General features: G+C 35.8%; 1 protein-coding gene across 3 annotated transcripts in view; it reads left to right on the top strand.

The window, feature by feature from the left end:
• Positions 1–19178, top strand: part of LOC128510456 (seizure protein 6 homolog) — a 38145-nt gene extending 18967 nt beyond the window's left edge. For 2 of the 3 annotated variants that reach the window (XM_053482743.1, XM_053482744.1), the window contains 5 exons: positions 1370–1543; positions 4944–5117; positions 7126–7188; positions 10756–10804; positions 18532–19178. In XM_053482743.1, the coding sequence (XP_053338718.1) occupies positions 1370–1543; positions 4944–5117; positions 7126–7188; positions 10756–10804; positions 18532–18610 (539 nt within the window). In that variant the 3' untranslated portion in view covers positions 18611–19178. The remainder of the gene's footprint in view (positions 1–1369; positions 1544–4943; positions 5118–7125; positions 7189–10755; positions 10805–18531) is intronic. The other variant, XM_053482745.1, reaches the window with a different exon arrangement.
• The last annotated feature ends 488 nt before the right edge of the window (positions 19179–19666 follow it).

The raw sequence follows: 19666 nt of genomic DNA, 5'->3' as shown, positions 1-19666 counted from the left end.
TTTTTGTTCATTATTTTATTTAGAGATCACCTGCAATTCACCATCAATTCCAAATTCAGTTATTGATTGGAACATTCAATCTTATGATTATTATGACTCAATTCATATCACATGTAATAAAGGCTACAGAAAAGAACAGTCTGGCAAACTGACCTGTCGGCAAAATGGATGGGAGCCATCTGATCAATGGTGTATCGGTAAGAATAATAAATAGTTAACTGATATTTTATCAATTTACTCCTAAGTATTGTTAATGAGTCAAGTTGAAAATATTGTTTCCTTGTTTGGTCACATTGTCAAAACTTGTTGTTTTTTTTATTTGTTGTGGACGTTGCTTCCTAGTGATACTGTGGTTCACAGTGGATGAAAGAAAAGAAACCACACTGAATTTAGTAAAATTACTGCTAGTGTGGTTTTAATGTAGTTTAAAAAAAGTGTTAAAGAAAGTTCCTCAATTTAATGTAAAAAAATAATCCAAGGAAAATTTTATTGAATAATATTATTCAATTTCTTATTCAATTTTAATCAAATTTTTTTAACAGCTTGTTTGTATTTGAATTTCTTAATAGCTATACTGTATCAGCTTACCATTTGTAATAATTGGTTAATGTCTTTTGTAAGAGCTGTTGGGGTTGCAGTAGCTTGAATGTTTTGAAATATAATTAAATATAATTAAAAGAATACTAGTTTTTTTCCAATCTGCGTGGTACTTAATTCGATCTCTGGTGGATAATTAGCTTATCACATTGATGTATTTTTTTGAATAGCAGGATTTTGCATGCACTTTGTGCCTCAGTGAGATCCTTAAGAATAAGGTGCTCAGTTTATAAAGTAGCTCCCTATATCTTACAGTAGATGTCTTGCTGTAGTGAGTCGATTCAGCTGAATTTACAGCATAATCTTGCAGATATTTCACTTTTGATCAGTTTTTGGACTACTACAACTACTGTGTATAATCTACAGTAGGTAAAAAATTGTGTAACATTTTTTTTAGTAAAAGTTGGGTAAATATTAATACATAGCTAGTTGATTGTGTAAGATAATTAATTCTAGTTATTTGTTTTGGTTTGATTAGCAGTAGGAATAGATTATATTAGTATATTGGGATAAAGATATTCACTGAAAGAAATATGAAAGACTAACAACTAAGAGTCAGGTTGTAATGACACTGACAAAGGAATTTATAGCATACAGTATTGCATTTTAAATATATTAGTGGAGAGGTTTATTGAGTTTGTTAAGATTTTGCATATAAGACCTTTTTCTCTTCTATTTTTTTTCTCTTTATTTTATCCAGAGATCACCTGCGATTCACCATCAATCAAAAATGCTTGTCTCTTCTGTTTTTTTTTCTCTTTATTTTATCCAGAGATCACCTGTGATTTACCATCAATCAAAAATGCAGTTATCAATCCAAGCTCATCACCTTACAAATATGGAAGCTCAGTCCAAATCTCGTGTAATGAAGGCTACAAAATAGAAGGAACTGATGTTCTGACCTGTTGGGATCATGGATGGAATTCATCTCTTCCCCAGTGTATTGGTAGGAATAATTAACTCCAGTCATAGCTCTGTTATATCTAATATGAGTTAATGGGAGATACGGTGGTGGTGATTTTGAACTTTTCAGGTGTTCATTAAATTTGCCATATTGTACTGTAGGTCTGGGCAGCAATGTGCAATGTCCTCTTTGTATATATTGTCTGATATGCTAAAATGAAAACATGCATTTATTTTACTTATTTTTGTTGAAGGCAGGTGATTGAGAATTGGTGTTTGATCCAGTTTGTATTCCTCCATTAAGTCCAGTATTTCTGAGATAAATTCCATTTACATTTTATTTTCTTTTTTGTCTTTCGGCTGTTTCCTTTCAGGGGTCACCACAGTGAATCATCTGCCTCCATCTTACCCTATCCTCTGCCTCCTCTTCTTCCACACCAACTAATTTCATGTCCTCTTTTACTGTATCCATACTGTAAATCTCCTCTTTGGTCTTCCTCCAATCAAACTTCAGCATCCTTCTACCGATATATTCACCATCTCTCCTCTGAACATCTCCAAACCACCTCAATCTGGCCTCTCTGACTTTAACTCCAAAACCTGTAACATGGGTTGTCCTTCTGATGAACTCATTCTTGATCCTTTCCATCCTTGTCACTCCCAAGAAGAACCTCAACATCTTCAGCTCTGCTACCTCCAACTCTGCCTCCTGTCTTTTCTTTAGTGCCACTGTCTCTAAGCCGTAGAGCATTGCTGGTCTCACCACTGTCCTGTACACCTTTCCTTTCATTCTCGCTGATACTCTTTTGTCGCACAACACACCTAAAACATTTCTTTACCCATTCCAACCTGCCTGTACCCGCCTCTTCACCTCCTTTCCAAAATCTCTGTTGCTCTGGACTGTTAACCTTAAGTACTTAAAGTCCTGCACCTTCTTTACCTCTGCTTCCTGTATCCTCAGCGTTTCTCTTGGGTTCCTCTTATTCAAACACATGGATTCCGTCTTACTGCGCCTAACCTTCACTCCTCTAACAGAGCATACCTCCACCTCTTCAAATTATTTTCCACCTGTTCCCTGCTCTCGCTACAGAGCACAATGTCATCTGCAAACATCATAGTCTATGGAGAATCCTGTCTAACCTCATCTGTCATCCTGTCCATCACCAGAGCAAACAGAAAGGGGCTTAGAGCCGATCCTTGATGCAGACCCACCTCCACCTTGAACTCTTCTGTCACACCAACAGCACATCTCACCACTGTCTTACAGCTCTTATACTGTACATGTCCTGCACCACTCTAACATACTTCTCTGCCACTCCAGACTTCCTCATACAACACCACAACTCCTCTCTTGGCACCCTGTCGTACGCCTTCTCCAAATCTACAAAGACACAGTGCAACTCTTTATTACCTTCCCTGTACTTCTCCGCCAGCATTCTCAAAGCAAATACTGCTCACAAATGCTCACCTCTGCCCTAACCTAGCTTCCACTTCTCTTTCCCACAGCTTCATTTTATGGCTCATTAGCTTTATGTCTCTGTAATTGCCACAGCTCTGCGCATCTCCCTTGTTCTTAAAAATTGCCACCAATACACTTCTCCTCCATTCTTCTGGAATCCTCTTACTCTCCAAGATCTTGTTAAACAAACTAATTAGAAACTTTACTGCCACCTCTCCTAAGCACTTCCATACCTCCACAGGTAAGTCATCAGGACCAACAGCCTTTCCACTCTTTATCGTTTTCAACGCCCTTCTCACCTCAGTTTTACTAATATTTGCTATTTCCTGCTCCACAAGTCACCTCTTCTAGTCTTTGTTCTCTTTCATTTTCCTCATTCATCAACTCTTTAAAGTACTCCTTCTATCTTCCCATTACCCTCCTGGCAACTGTCAGTACATTTCCATTTCTATCTTTAATCACTCTAACCTGCTGCACATCCTTCCCATCTCTATCTTTCTGCCTCGCCAACCTGTACAGATTCACCTCACCCTCCTTACTATCCAATCTACCATACAAGTCCTCAAATGCTCTTTGTTTGGCCTTTACCTTCACCTTACGCTGCATCTCCCTGTACTCCTTTCTACTCTCTTCAGTCCTCTCAGAGTCCCACTTCTTCTTAGCTAGCCTCTTTCCCTGTATACACTCCTGGACTTCCTCGTTCCACCACCAAGTCTCCTTGTCCACTTTTGCCTTACTTGATGATACACCAGGTACCTCCTACCTGTCTCCCTGATCACATTGGCTATAGTTGTCCAGTCAACTGAAAGCACTTCGTGACCACCCAGAGCCTGTCTCAACTTCTCCCTGAAGACTACACAACATTCTTCCTTTCTCAGCTTCCATCACTTTGTCCTCTGCTCTGCCTTTGTCCTCTTCACCTTCCTTACCACCAGGGTTATTTTACACACCACCATTCTGTGTTGTCTGGCTACACTCTCCCCTACCAACACTTTGCAGTCACTAATCTCTTTTAAATTACAACGTCGACACAAGATGTAGTCTACCTGAGTGCTTCTGCCTCCACTCTTATATGTCACCCTATGTTCCTGCCTTTTCTGGAAGAAAGTATTTACTACTGCCATTTCCATCCTCTTTGCAAAGTCCACCACCATATGTCCTTCTACATTTTGTCCTGAAGACCAAACCTGGCTATCACATCTTCATCACCTCTGTTCCCTTCCCCAACATGTCCATTGAAGTCTGCCCCAATCACTACTCTTTCACCTCTGGGGATGCTCTGCATCACTTCATCTAACTTACTCCAGAATGTTTCCTTTTCTTAACTCACATCCTACCTGTGGGCCGCTAACAACATTTAACATCACCCTTTAATATCCAGCTTCATACTCATCAACCTGTCTAATACTCTTTTCACCTCTAGAACATTCCTAACAAAATCCTCTTTCAGGATAACTCCTACTCCATTTCTTTTCCTATCCACATCATGGTAAAAAAAATTTAACCCCTGATCCTAAGCTCCTAGCCTTGCTACCTTTCACCTGGTCTCCTGGATGCACAGTATATCCACCTTCCTTCTCTGCATCATGTTAACCAACTCTCTTGCCTTCCCTGTTATAGTCCCAACATTCAAAGTCCCTACTATCACTCCTAAACTCTTGTCTTTCTTTTTCTTTCTCTGCTTTCGAACATGCCTACGTCCTCTCCTTTTTCGACCAACAGTAGCGCAATTTCCACCGGCACCCTGTTGGTTAACAGCACCGGTGGCGGTCGTTGTTAACCCGGGCCGCGACCAATCCGGTATGGAAATGATATTTGTGATTCGCATCATTGATTTGGCAAATGTCGGATGCCCCAACGGATGTCACATGTCGGATGTCACATCCCCTGCATTTATTCAGACCTGTTGACTGTCACCAGAAGACACTGGATTGTGCCCCCTCTGGTTGCATTTTTACATTTTATTTTATTTCATTTTATTCAGATATCACCTGTGATTCACCATCAATTCCAAATGGCGTTATCAGTTACATCTCACCACTTTACATGTATGGTGACTCAATACAAATCTGGTGTTCTCAAGGCTTCAGAATAGAAGGGTCTGATAACCTGACCTGTAGGCAATATGGATGGAATCCACCTCTCCCCCAGTGTATTGGTAAGAATAATCAATAGTTTTAAACATTGTTTAATGATTTGTTTACCCCTAATATTTGAAATATGCGCCATTATGTATATAACCCAGAAAGGTTTGTTCAATTAATGTGAATATTGTAAATAACAATAAAAATTATTTAAAAAAAACAATAGAATGCTTATACAGTAGCAGAATTTGACAAACATAAAGAGAGTAATGGCAAGTTAGGTTAATTGATATTGGTGCAACAGAAAAGTGTTTGTCCTATTATTTATACTTATATCATAAGTATAAATCATTATAATTCCTGTGGCAGGATGCTATTATTATGAAATAATGGAAAGACAAAACAGTTTAGAAGTTTAGGGCTTTAGTTGCAGCTATTGGTGTGTAGAAAAAAGAATGGCTTCTACAACAGGACAATCATTTTTAAGCCACCTCACAGTCCACGGAGGACTTCCCCAAGACTTGTAGGCTGAAGAGTCTGGTTTTGACCTCACAGTCCCCCAACCTAAACAACAATCTGTAGATAGCCTTAAAAAAAATCAGTGCATGCAGGACAGCACAAAAATCTCAGTTCTGAAAGTATATATTCTTCTAAGTATTTTATGCTGCAATTTGTCACAGCATGAAAAGATGTGGGAGGTTGGCTTTGCATGTAGGAACAGTGGTGTTAAAGCCTTTTCCAGGTTGGTAACTGTTGCTTGATATCTAGCACTGTTGCTTGATTTGGCATGCAATCAGATTTGGAAGGCATATGAGAAAAAAACAAACAAATACTTGTATGAAGCTAATGCTTGTTTAGTCATAGAGTCACCAGTGCATTACTTTGTTTTAAGAATGTACCAAGTTGTTGTTTTGTTTCTTCTACTGTATCTTTCTGATAGGTTTAATTCAATTGAATTTTATTTGTATATCGCTTTTACCAATTGTCATTGTGGCAAAGCAGACGATAGGTCTGGTTTATTTTTCTGCATAATGTGTGTCCAGACCTTTTAACATAATTTTTCACATAATAACCAGGAAAAAGTCCAGAACTGGCCATTTAACTGCTTGTCAATCAATTGTCCAATTCTATAACAAAAGTCCAGCTGGCTGCACCTACAGTATACTACTCATACTCTTTATGAATTTTAGAGTATTTAGGAATTGTGATGATACATGTTAAAGTAATGCTATTCTGATCCTTTACAAAACACAAGCATGCTAATCTAATAGGATCCACAGTTTTACTGAATTTTTTAGTTCTATGTAAAAAAAAAAAAAAATGTGACCAATAGAAATATGGAATACATCATAGTGTCAAGCCAACATTATAATCCAAAATTTTTTTATATTTTTGTCAACAAAATTATATTTCAGTTAAGGTAAATAACAATAGCTAGTTTAATGCATTTAATGTTTTTAAGTAGTTTTTCATAAAAGTTAGAACATTATGACCACTTATTGTCATTAAGTCCCAGATCTTTGGTGTTTAAAATCAAGATGCTGCTTCACCACTTTTTATATTTATTACATGGAATGTGGAGAAGATTAACAATAAATTATCTTAAAATATGATGTGGGACAAAGATATGAGACAAAACAAATATGAAAGGCTCATGTGAATGGCTCTACAATAAAGCAACAGTCAGGCTTATTGTACCTTATTTGTACAGTATATTTTACTAGTTAAATTTATTTTCTTTCATATTTCTTTTTATTTATATTTATTTCTTATGTATAATATATTTTTTTTTAAGGTCACTGGTGGTTGTATACTGTAAGCATTTCACTGCATATCGTACTGTGTATGACTGTGTATGTGACAAATAAAATTTGAATTTGGCTATAATCACACTGACAAAGAAAATTATTATATACAGTGTTATATTATAAATACTGTATGTTAGTGTGGAGGTTTATTAAGTCCAGATGCTTTTGAGGTTTACTCACTACAGTTGAACTATTGGCCAAATTTCATTTTGAATGATGATCCACAGAAGATTTAATTTACTGAAAATAATTTCAGTTTTATTTTTAATTATAGATCATTTGCGTGTGTGGAGACCTTTAATTATCATAACTGTCGTAACTAAACTAATCATACTGGGTAAGTATAATCTCTCAAACTCTTTCCATCTAAATCTATCTACCTATGTGTGTATTCGTGTGGACACTTACTGTCCACTGTCCACTGCATATTATTCATGCAGTTATCTAATCCGTAAATTATGGGGCAGCAGTACAATAATAATACAAAAATAATGCAGGTCAAGAGCTTCAGTTAATGTTTACATAAAATATCAGAATAAAGAATAAGTGTGGTCCCTGTGACTTTTATTTTGGCTTTGATGTTAAACATTTCATAAAACTTATATGACCATTAAGCACTGCGAGCAGAAAAGCATCTCAGCATGTACAGACCTTTGAATCTCAAGAAGACCACCACGGGAAAAAAAACACACTCTCTTTCTGAAACCTTAGAAAAGCATGTGCCCTAAGAAGAAGTACTGTAGTTATTTGGGTAAAACAGCAGACGCTAGGTTTATGAATATTGCTGAATGAAAACCAAAGGATTCTATGTCAGCCTCAATGATTTAAATACTGAGTGGATCAAGCTGTCAACTTTTCTTTTAATCATTTATGTAAAAGCTAATGACAAGGTTCAAATACAGTGGCTTGCAAAAGTATTCAGCCCCCCTGAACTTTTTCACATTTTGTTACATTACAGCCACAAACATGAATCAATTTCATTGGAATTACACGTGAAAGACCAATACAAAGTGGTGTACACCTGAGAAGTGAAACGAAAATCATACATGATTCCAAACATTTTTTACAAATAAATAACTAAGAAGTGGGGTGTGCGTGATTATTCAGCCCCCTGAGTCAATACTTTGTAGAACCACCTTTTGCTGCAATTACAGCTGCCAGTCTTTTAGGGTATGTCTCTACCAGCTTTGCACATCTAGAGACTGAAATCCTTGCCCATTCTTTTTTGCAAAACAGCTCCAGCTCAGTCAGATTAGATGGACAGCGTTTGTGAACAGCAGTTTTCAGGTCTTGCCACAGATTCTCAATTGGATTTAGATCTGGACTTTGACTGGGCCATTCTAACACATGGATATGTTTTGTTTTAAACCATTCCATTGTTGCCCTGGCTTTATGTTTAGGGTCGTTGTCCTGCTGGGAGGTGAACCTTCGCCTCAGTCTCAAGTCTTTTGCAGACTCCAAGAGGTTTTCTTCAAAGATTGACCTGTATTTGGCTCCATCCATCTTCCCATCAACTCTGACCAGCTTCCCCTGTCCCTGCTGAATAGAAGCACCCCCAGAGCATGATGCTACCACCACCATATTTGACAGTGGGGATGGTGTGTTCAGAGTCATGTGCAGTGTTAGTTTTCCGCCACACATAGCGTTTTGCATTTTGGCCAAAAAGTTCCATTTTGGTCTCATCTGACCAGAGCACCTTCTTCCACATGTTTTTTGTGTCCCCCATATGGCTTGTGGCAAACTGCAAACGGGACTTATTATAGTTTACTGTTAACAATAGCTTTCTTCTTGCCACTCTTTCATTAAAGCCAACTTTGTGCATTTCACGACTAATAGTTGTCCTATGGATAGTTTCCCCCACCTGAGCTGTAGATCTCTGCAGCTCGTCCAGAGTCACCATGGGCCTCTTGGCTGCATTTCTGATCAGCGCTCTCCTTGTTCGGCCTGTGAGTTTAGGTGGACAGTATTGTCTTGGTAGGTTTACAGTTGTGCCATACTCCATCCATTTCTGAATGATTGCTTGAACAGTGCTCCGTTGGATGTTCAAGGCTTTGGAAATCTTTTTGTAGCCTAAGCCTGCTTTAAATTACTCAATAACTTTATTCCTGACCTGTCTGGTGTGTTCTTTGGACCTTATGGTGTTGTTGCACACCCCACTTTGCAGTTACTGTATGTTTTGTAAAAGATTTTGGAATCATGTATGATTTTCGTTCCACTTCTTAAGTGTACACCACTTTGTATTGGTCTTTCACGTGGAATTCCAATGAAATTGATTTATGTTTGTGGCTGTAATGTGACAAAATGTGGAAAAGTCAAAGGGGGCTGAATACTTTTGCAAGCCACTGTACATTGCTACTGTATTTTATTTGATATTCCTATTTCTATTGCTTTTGTTTTTCATACATAAATGGTCAGTAGTTTTATTCAATTCAACACACACACACACACACACACACACACACACACACACACATAAATACATACTTTCCATGCACGCGCACAAAGTGAACTGTAGCGGTGTAGGGAACGAGTGAACAATGGATCTTTAGTTTAGCGTAAAAGGGAATGAATAATTTCCTATAAGTCATTACATATTACTGGAGTGTGAAAAAATTTAACTAAAAAAAATAATTTATATTTTTATTTATTTTTTTAATTATTATAGAGGACAACATCATATAAATAGGACACAATAATTTACATTTTAATTTAATTAAGAAACCATTCGTATTATATAGGCTAGTAATCTATAAATATATTTATCTAATAAATAAATAAATACATCTCCGCACATCATGTAACTTAATCGAATAATTTATTCGTAAGTTATAAATGTTTCAATACGTTATATATTTAATGGTATCAGTTTTTGTTTCAATAAATATTCTATATTTATTGTCCGTAGCGTGAAATTTCCACAGCAGCAGCGACAGGTATCCAAGGTGCTTGTGTTACTATGGTAACGCAAGGAGGAAGTGACGTTGCATGGTGTTCTGAATGGTGGAATTTTGTAGAGTAAAGGTCCCTTATCAAACAGTAATTGTTTCTGTTGTAGGATCCGACATATTAGCCACAGATTCCGTGCTTCAATTTTCTTTTTGCAAATCATCACCTGCGTTTTCTGCCCCTGCAATATTCAGACGTTATGTGGACAGTTCTGAATACTACATGTGATTGAGCAGTGATGATCATTATACTGTCCTACTCTGTCTTCTAAACTATCCAACAGCAGGCTGTTTATAAACCAGTACTACCATTCAGGGAGAATGAAGCGAAAAGTCCGTCTACACTGAAATGACTTCTTTTTAAACTAAAATGCCTTCCGGTTACACTGAGAATCTTATAGGTGAATGTGCGTGCAGAGTTTGTATGTGTGTGCGCGCAGAAAGTATGTATGTGAGTGCGCGGAGAGTATGTATGTGTGTGTGTGTGCATTTCATATTTAGTTGTTTGAGCAGTTAGTAGTATATTTGTATGTGTGAGTGTTTCATATATGTGTATGCAAATGTTTCATATGTGTGTGCATGAGTGAAGTTTGATTTAAGCCCTATACGGCGCCTCATAATTTTACACACACACACACACACACCAGAAGTAGGACAACAGTGGAAAGTATTGGTAGTAATAGAGTAGTAAAAAATAAATATTTAGACTGATAAAAAAAAAAAAAGTAATGTCCAAAATAAACTGACAATAAGACTTACAAAGCTTTTTTTTTATGCCAGCATTGCCTCTGCCTTGGTAGGAACCTATTTTTACGTGCTATGGAAATAAGATTTAATTTAATATTATCATAATACACAGTGATAGTTTTGTGTTTTCTTTTTTTAATTTTTAGTAATTATTTTCATCTACAGTACAATCTTAGCTTTTTTTTAATTTCCTTTTTATCATTTTTCTCCAGTTGTTGCAGGTGTTGCTCTCTTGCGGATGAAAAACAGAGAATGTGAAGAGTAAGTATTTAAAGTTATGCTCAAGCTTAACTATTTATCACATTTCATACTTACTGTTTTTATACAATGACATGCAAGTTTGGGCATCTGAGGTCAAAAAACATGTTACTGTAACTAGCTAAGCAATCTTCTTGGAGAAATCTTAAATTAGATCAATTTTTTTGGGGGGTCAAATGATTTTATTTTATTTTTTTATGAAAATTTTGTCATGACTGACAACGTGCTTTCAGAGTTTTCCTTCCTGCTTCCTTTTTCTTCTTTCTGTCACTCTTTCTGTCATTATACACACACCACATGCAGCTTTATTATTATATGGGGCTTACTTTTTCCATTAAGTGATATCTGTAGCTTTTGTTTATGCTGCTTTTGAAACATGAAAACTCTTTTATGATTTTATCATAACCCTTGCTGTCTGCTGTCAGTCTGCTTCTCTGTCCCATTTATCGGTCAATTGCTAATTAAGTACATCCCCACATTTACTTTGAAATTACCAGAATATTTTTACCTAACTGCAGAAATTTACAGTTACTGGCAATTTAATTGATGGGATGCGTTTTTGAGCCAGCAGTGTTAAATTAACCACTAATAATAAACCTGCCTCTGCACATGGTGTGTGTGTGTGTGTGTGTGTGTGTGTGTGTGTGTGTAATGACAGAGAGCATGACAGAAAGAGGGAAGAGAAAGTGATTTTTTTAAAATAAATGAGTTTATGAATAATGAGGCAGACACTGAATATCTTTTGTCAGTCATGGACTTGCCTCCCTACTGTACAACCCACAATATTTTCTCAAAAAAATCACCCAAACCCGCTTAACCGGTTAGAATGTCCGGTGGGTTTTAGGTCAACCTGAGCATGAATGTTTCATACCTGGAAACAGTGTCCATCCTGCCCCCTCATTATGAAGAGTTTTTGTCTTTCCTTGCTTAAAGTTGCTCTAAGATTGGTTACAAATCAGTCTTAAACTAAGACTCCTATTTAAAAGTTTTTAAACTAAGTTAGGAACTCTCTGAGATGATTTTTTGAAGCTTTATGAAAAAACTACCGGATGAAAAATTATGTGTGAACAAATGGGAAAAAGTGCTCCCTGAATGTTTAATATGAGGAGTTGGGTGTTGTAGCTCAGTTTAGGGGCTGATGGATCTGAAGAAGGGATGTTTTAGCCTCTTTAGTAAAAAACAAATTAGAATCTGCAAACATAATATGAAATAAATTAGTGTCCTGAAAGGTTAGAGCAGTAACTTTGCTATTTACCTTCTTTGTAAAATTTGATGATGTTTGTCATGTCAGATAAAATCAGTGCATTTACATGCACAAGTAGGTTGAGCTATGGTTATAGCCAGGGCTCGATTTGAGGTAGGATGCGGGGGGATGGCACCCCCCCCCCATACACCCCCCCCCCTTTGAAAAACATGTCAAAAAACATCCCCTCTGTAAAACCATCATCCCCCCTACCATCTCTTTTGTATTATTAATGCTGTGTATTATATTGTCATGAAATATTTGTCATAAAAATAAAATATTAAAATTCTATGAACTATAAATAACATCAATTAGCCAATCAGAATTCAATATTGTAACACGCTGCTCACAAGTTCATGCAAGTTTGCGTCATTTTCACACTGTTCGCATTTTTGCAACAGCCAACAGCACAGTTCCAGCACAGCACTTGACATATTTCAAAAAGAAGAGAGGGTGTGATACATACATACAAATCCTCTCAGCGCGATGAAAACGAAGCATTCAGGGTTTTTTTTCGAAATGACTGACAGCTTTCATTTTAAAATATTCCGCAGTTATTTTAATGGTTAGTTGTAGCCCCCCCATAAAAATAAATATACAAATACTTGACCACACCAACCCCATTGAAGTTTTTTTTTATAATTTAACCAGTGGTTATAGCTTGACTTGGTCATGTAGCCCTTAAGACTCTAAAACTCTAAGTGAAAAAAGTATGCTAAGTATATTAAATCCAATCATGCCAAAGCATACTTAAATGTACTTGCAGCCAGACTAATGACTAGTATACTTAAAGATTGCTATTTTGGAACAACTCATTTTGTACTAAGTGCATTTAAGTTGTAATTAATTTGTTCCAAAGCACAATTCTAAGTTAATTATGTAGGCCTATACTTTTGTGTGCTAAAATGGAACAACTTTAAGTATACTTAGTACATTTAAAGTATATGGCTGTGTGTGCACTAACGTACCTGACAGGAGTTAATGAAATTAAAGTATATATTTAATGTACTATAAGCACATTACAGCATTTTTTTAGTGTGTTCCAAATACATGATTAATATACTATAAGTATATTCTTATTGCAGCAGTACTGTAGCATGTTGTTATACTTCTTGACTATTTCAAATACTAAAAAAGTACACTGTGTGGTTAATAAAAGTATACGTTTATTATATCATACAGTGCACACAGGCTTAGGATAATTTACAAATGCCTAATGCATTTTCTACATTATAACATGTTTTTGAAAAACATTACATTGGTTATTATGAGGCTGATTTTATTCATGAGTTCAACAGATTTCGTTTGCACAAGGTTACAAAAAAGTACTATAGTTTTTTGTGTTTAACAAAACACCACCCCAGTAAAAAAAAAAAAAAATACATTTTAGTGTACAAAAAGTTACAAATATATTGAAATCCTCGATAGTACATTGCAAATATACTAACAAAAAATTGTACCATCAATTAATATATAAAAAGTATACTAACATCATGCTTTTACCAATTTTGGAATTAAAATTTAAATATACTTAAAAATAATTGTATTATAGTACACTTTTCAAAAATATATTATTGGAAAATATACTTTAAGTGAAAGGTTGGTCTAATTTCAATGTATTTTTGGTATATTTCTTTAAAATATGCTTGAAATAATCATTGTACAAATGTACAGAAAGTATACATTAGAAAACAATTTTTAATATTCGGCAGTCTCGGTATATTATCACTTAAATTTAAATGTACTTATATTTAGTGCACTACTCTCTCATGCTTTTAGAGTTGTTTCTGCACACTGAATCTCTCTGCACGCTGTTAAACTAATTTTTGTGCGCTAAAAATCATTTTTTCCTGTTGAAGATAATTTATGTTTGCACTCTTTCACTCTTCTGTATATTCTTCTATAGAATGTATTGTCTAATGAGTTGTTACTAAATCTTATGTATTTTGCTTGAGGTATAATGGCTCCGTAGCTCTCGGCCTGTTTTCAGTCTCTGTGTAACAGCTAGAATCAACACACCAGGTTTAAACTAATACTGTACCTGTATACTCTAATACTAATGTCTGTCTGTGTTCAGACTACAGTTTAAATTTTTGTTTGTGTGTTTGTTAAATACAAATAAACTATAGGACTGTTTTTTGTAACCTTGTGCAAATTAAATCTGTTGAACTCATGAATAAAATCTCCCTCATAATTACTGTACTAATGTAATGGTTTCCAAAAACTGTTAAAATGTTATAGTGTAGAAAAAACATTCAGCATTTGTAAATGATCCTAAACACCTTAAGTGTATTGGTAATACATTCGCAATACTGTAATATAAAAGGTTTTATGTACTGTATGATACAATAAAGTATATTTGTATTAACCATAAAGTGTACTTTTTTAGTATTTGTAATTGACCAGAAGTATAACAGCTACTGCTGTAATAAGAATATACTCATAGTATATTAATCATGTATTTGTAACAGTAAAAATAGCTGTAATGTACTTATAATATATTAAATATATACTTAAATTGTATTAATTACTGTCAGGTATGTACGTTATTACACACACAGGCATATACTAAGTGTACATGCTAATACTAATACTAATACTTTAGGACACAAAAGTATAGCCTACTTAATACACTTAAAATTGTACTTTTGTGCAATTTAATTACAACTTAAATACACTTAGTACAAAATGAGTTGTTCCAAAATAGCAAACTTCAAGTATACTAGTCATAAGTCTGTGTATGCTAGGCATGCTAGGTATGCTTCGGCATGCTAGGATTTAATATACTTAGTACAGTATACTTTTTTTTAAATGAGGGCAGGTTGTCTCACAAACACGCAAATAAAAATTTAAACTGTTGTCTGAACGAAGACAGACATTAGTTTTAGAATATACAGGTACAGTATTAGTTCAAACCTGGTGTGTTGATTCTACTGTTACACAGAGACTGAAAACAGGCCTAGAGCTACGGAGCCATTATACCAAAGGCAAAGTACATAAGAATTAGCAATAACACATTAGACACTACTACAGATGTCTCCATTAAGACTGCGCGTGTTTTCCCAAAGGATGCCGCAATTTAGCGTGCGGCGTGCCGCAACTTGCCGCAGGCAACATTCGGGAATTTAAATAAATGTGTTGTGCTTTACTGAATATTCGCCAGATGGCGCATAGAAGGACTTTAGCTAAAAGCCGGACCACGTACAATGATGAATTGTCTATAATTAGTTAACCTTAAACAATATTGTTTCCAATGCTGAAACAAACATGAATTTTATTTTGTTTTACAACAGATATTTCATAATGAACGTGTATATGTGCTTCTGGTTATTTTTATAATGATGAAATGAGATGCCCAAATTCGTGCTTTAAAAGTTTTTTATATAGTTTTTGTAATGTCTTAACAGGGACAAAACAATGAAAGACATGGCAATGCCTCGGTTTAAATGGTATTGAAGTTAATTTAATTTCCTGATAGTAGGCTATCTGATAATGTTAACTACTGTATGCGAATGTCCTGATTCATGAATATATATATATATATATATATATATATATATATAACTTTATCATATTAAGTAAATATTATTTCATGACCACAGAAGTGCTTAGGGCTTTTCATCATGTTTTTTGCTGTTTGTGTCCAGCATTGAATAATTATTTCATCCATTATTTGACCATGGCTGGGAATAAGAGCTGGAAAGTGATTGTGAATTTATGACTGAAATAAATAAAGCTGTTCTTTGCCGTGCGGAAACCCTCAGCTCGTACTTTCACTTAACAAAAGGCAGCGTTTTGATTAAAAGGCTGCTAATCGCGCGCGAGTTATCGATAAAAATGCAAACATTCTCGGCCAGAAATGCACCAAAGACAAATACATGTACTGAATTTTAACAGTACGGTATACAGGCTACTCGCATTGTTTTAGCGCGGAGAGATTGTGTGCGCGTGCACAGATATATATATATATATATATATATATATACAGGTCCTTCTCAAAAAATTTGCATATTGTGATAAGTTAATTATTTTCTGTAATGTACTGATAAACATTAGACTTTCATATATTTTAGATTCATTACACACAACTGAAGTAGTTCAAGCCTTTTATTGTTTTAATATTAATGATTTTGGCATACAGCTCATGAAAACCCCAAATTCCTATCTAAAAAAAATTTGCATATCATGAAAAGTTCCTCTAAACGAGCTATTAACCTAATCATCTGAATCAACTAATTAACTCTAAACACCTGCAAAAGATTCCTGAGGCTTTTAAAAACTCCCAGCCTGGTTCATTACTCAAAACCGCAATCATGGGTAAGACTGCCGACCTGACTGCTGTCCAGAAGGCCATCATTGACACCCTCAAGCAAGAGGGTAAGACACAGAAAGAAATTTCTGAACGAATAGGCTGTTCCCAGAGTGCTGTATCAAGGCACCTCAGTGGGAAGTCTGTGGGAAGGAAAAAGTGTGGCAGAAAACGCTGCACAACGAGAAGAGGTGACCAGACCTTGAGGAAGATTGTGGAGAAGGACCGATTCCAGGGGGGGACCTGCGGAAGCAGTGGACTCTGGAGTAGAAACATCCAGAGCCACCGTGTACAGGCGTGTGCAGGAAATGGGCTACAGGTGCCACATTCCCCAGGTCAAGCCACTTTTAAACCAGAAACAGCGGCAGAAACGCCTGACCTGGGCTACAGAGAAGCAGCACTGGACTGTTGCTCAGTGGTCCAAAGTACTTTTTTCAGATGAAAGCAAATTTCCGAATGACATTTCAATCATGTCATTCGGAAATCAAGGTGCCAGAGTCTGGAGGAAGACTGGGGAGAGGGAAATGACAAAATGCCTGAAGTCCAGTGTCAAGTACCCACAGTCAGTGATGGTCTGGGGTGCCATGTCAGCTGCTGGTGTTGGTCCATTGTGTTTTATCAAGGGCAGGTTCAATGCAGCTAGCTATCAGGAGATTTTGGAGCACTTCATGCTTCCATCTGCTAAAAAGCTTTATGGGGATGTAGATTTCATTTTTCAGCACGACCTGGCACTTGCTCACAGTGCCAAAACCACTGGTAAATGGTTTACTGACCATGGTATTACTGTGCTCAATTGGCCTGCCAACTCTCCTGACCTGAACCCCATAGAGAATATGTGGGATATTGTAAAGAGAAAGTTGAGAGACGCAAGACCCAACACTCTGGATGAGCTTAAGGCCGCTATCGAAGCATCCTGGGCCTCCATAACACCTCAGCAGTGCCACAGGCTGATTGCGTCCATGCCACACCGAAGCAGTCATTTCTGCAAAAGGATTCCCGACCAAGTATTGAGTGCATAACTGAACATAATTATTTAAAGGTTGACTTTTTTTTTGTATTAAAAACACTTTTCTTTTATTGGTCGGTTGAAATATGCTAAATTTTTGAGGTGGAAATTTTGGGTTTTCATGAGCTGTATGCCAAAATCATCAATATTAAAACAATAAAAGGCTTGAACTACTTTAGTTGTGTGTAATGAATCTAAAATATATAAAAGTCTAATGTTTATCAGTACATTACAGAAAATAATAAACTTTTTTTTGAGAAGGACCTGTATATATATATATATATATATATATATATATAAAGAGAGAGAGCGAGAGAGAGAGATGTTTTGCCGGCGAAAAACAATTTAGGCAGAGACGTCTGCTCTGCCTTGTTAATTTGTTTTAAAACTCCCAATTCTGCGAATTCCCCTATCAGCGAAACCGGTTTGATAAATTCACACCTATCATGAATGAAAGTTGAGAAAAGGCATTACAGTAGCTGGTTTCTGTGGGTGCGCTTGATCACCTCGAAGTCGTGTTGTATTCAACGAATAGACTAAAACTAAATCATGTTTGCTTCAGCATTGGATACAATAAATTTAGTATTAGGCTAACTTTATTAAAGATTACACTTTCGTATTATTTGTAAAATTTGTTTATTTGCACACACGCAGGCAACAGAAAATAAAAATAGACTGGTAGGAACGTTATTTTTCCTATAACTTAAACGGCTGAACAAAGTTAAATATAAACAATAAATTAATAATTGTGTTTGCTTTACATTTGAGCACTCATGTGTAAATAGCTTTTTCATTGCATATATACTACCATATCATATGTTTGTGTCTAATACTGTTTTATTCATATTTTACAACATTACGTGCAAAAATACTACTGTAGCGCTGTAGCTATTAAATATTTTAGTAATCAAGTATTCTACCAAAAATTTTATCAATTTAACGAGTAATCGGATAAATAATTTGCAAATAAATTCATTAAAAATCCTACAATGTGATTTTCTGATTTTTTTTTCTTTTTTTGTCTTTCATAGTTGAGGTATACCTATGATGAAAAATACAGGCCTCTCTCATCTTTTTAGGGGGCAACTTAAACAATTAGTGGCTGACTAAATACTTTTTTGACCCACTGTATATTTCTCTAGTTATTAAATTAATTTGCTTTTCTGTTCCAGATGTAAAGCCCCTTCTAACCCTGAGGACTCTTCTTTGGGTAAAATGTCCTCCAGTGATTCTATAGCAGAGGAAACTTAACCACATCACATCTTGCATTTGAATCTTGCATTTCAAATGGAAGATGAATCTTCCATAAATCTTGCATTTAGGGGGAAAACCCTGCTCTACGCTGCATAAAAGCATATTATGACCACAGCTCAGTTATAAGTGACATCTAATGGCTGTCTTTATTGCATTATGCTTGCACAAGTTTTTATAGAATGTTTAATAAAGTTTGTGTGAACCTAAAAAACATTATAGCTTAAACTGCTAATAGATCCTTTTAGAGCCTCTGTCATGATTACGAAATTGTGTTCTTTTTGAGGCATGAACATAGAAACTTTGTGGCGTCAACTACTGAAAATGTTATTTTCCTGTATTGTTGGAAGCTAGAATGATAGATACAGTATCATGGCTTTAACTTTGTTTCATTGCACACCACGAAAAAAATAAACAGTAAAAAATAATACAGACCTCTGTAGTGTAAATACAGTGGAACCTTGGACTACGAACATAATTCATTCCGGAAGCAGGCTCGTATTTTAAAATACTCATAAATCAAAGTGAATTTTCCCATAAGAAATAATAGGAACTCATATCATTTGTTTGACAGCCCCAAAAAACAAATACATAAAAATAATTAATACAAAATATTAAGTAAAAATAAAACAAATGAACCTGCACTTTACCCTAAAAAAAAAAAAGTACAAATAAATCCTGACAGATAAGTGTTTCTGTTTATGCGCACAGGCGCTGTGTGTGTGAAGCTAAAGTAAGAGGAGAGGACGAATCAGACCCCCCTCACTCTTCTCATCTTACACAGTAAACATTCCTCCTCTCTTATTTGAGTTTCACACACACACACACGCACACACACACTGACGGAAAGACTGTTTCATCAGAAACATTAACATAGAACATTGCTAATGACACTCACGTGAGCGCGTACTAACGGAATCACTGCTGTAAAGTGAAAATAAAACAGTGTAACCGGCACTTTACCTTCGAAAAGAATCGTGACAAAGCAGTGTTTCCATTAGAGAGAGACTGTGTGTGTGTGTTTGTGTGTGTGTGTGAATGCAAGGGGAGGAGGGG

This window comes from Clarias gariepinus, chromosome 22 (genome assembly GCF_024256425.1).
Source record: "Clarias gariepinus isolate MV-2021 ecotype Netherlands chromosome 22, CGAR_prim_01v2, whole genome shotgun sequence".
Lineage (NCBI taxonomy): Eukaryota > Metazoa > Chordata > Actinopteri > Siluriformes > Clariidae > Clarias > Clarias gariepinus.
This window is presented reverse-complemented; position numbering and strand designations above follow the sequence as displayed.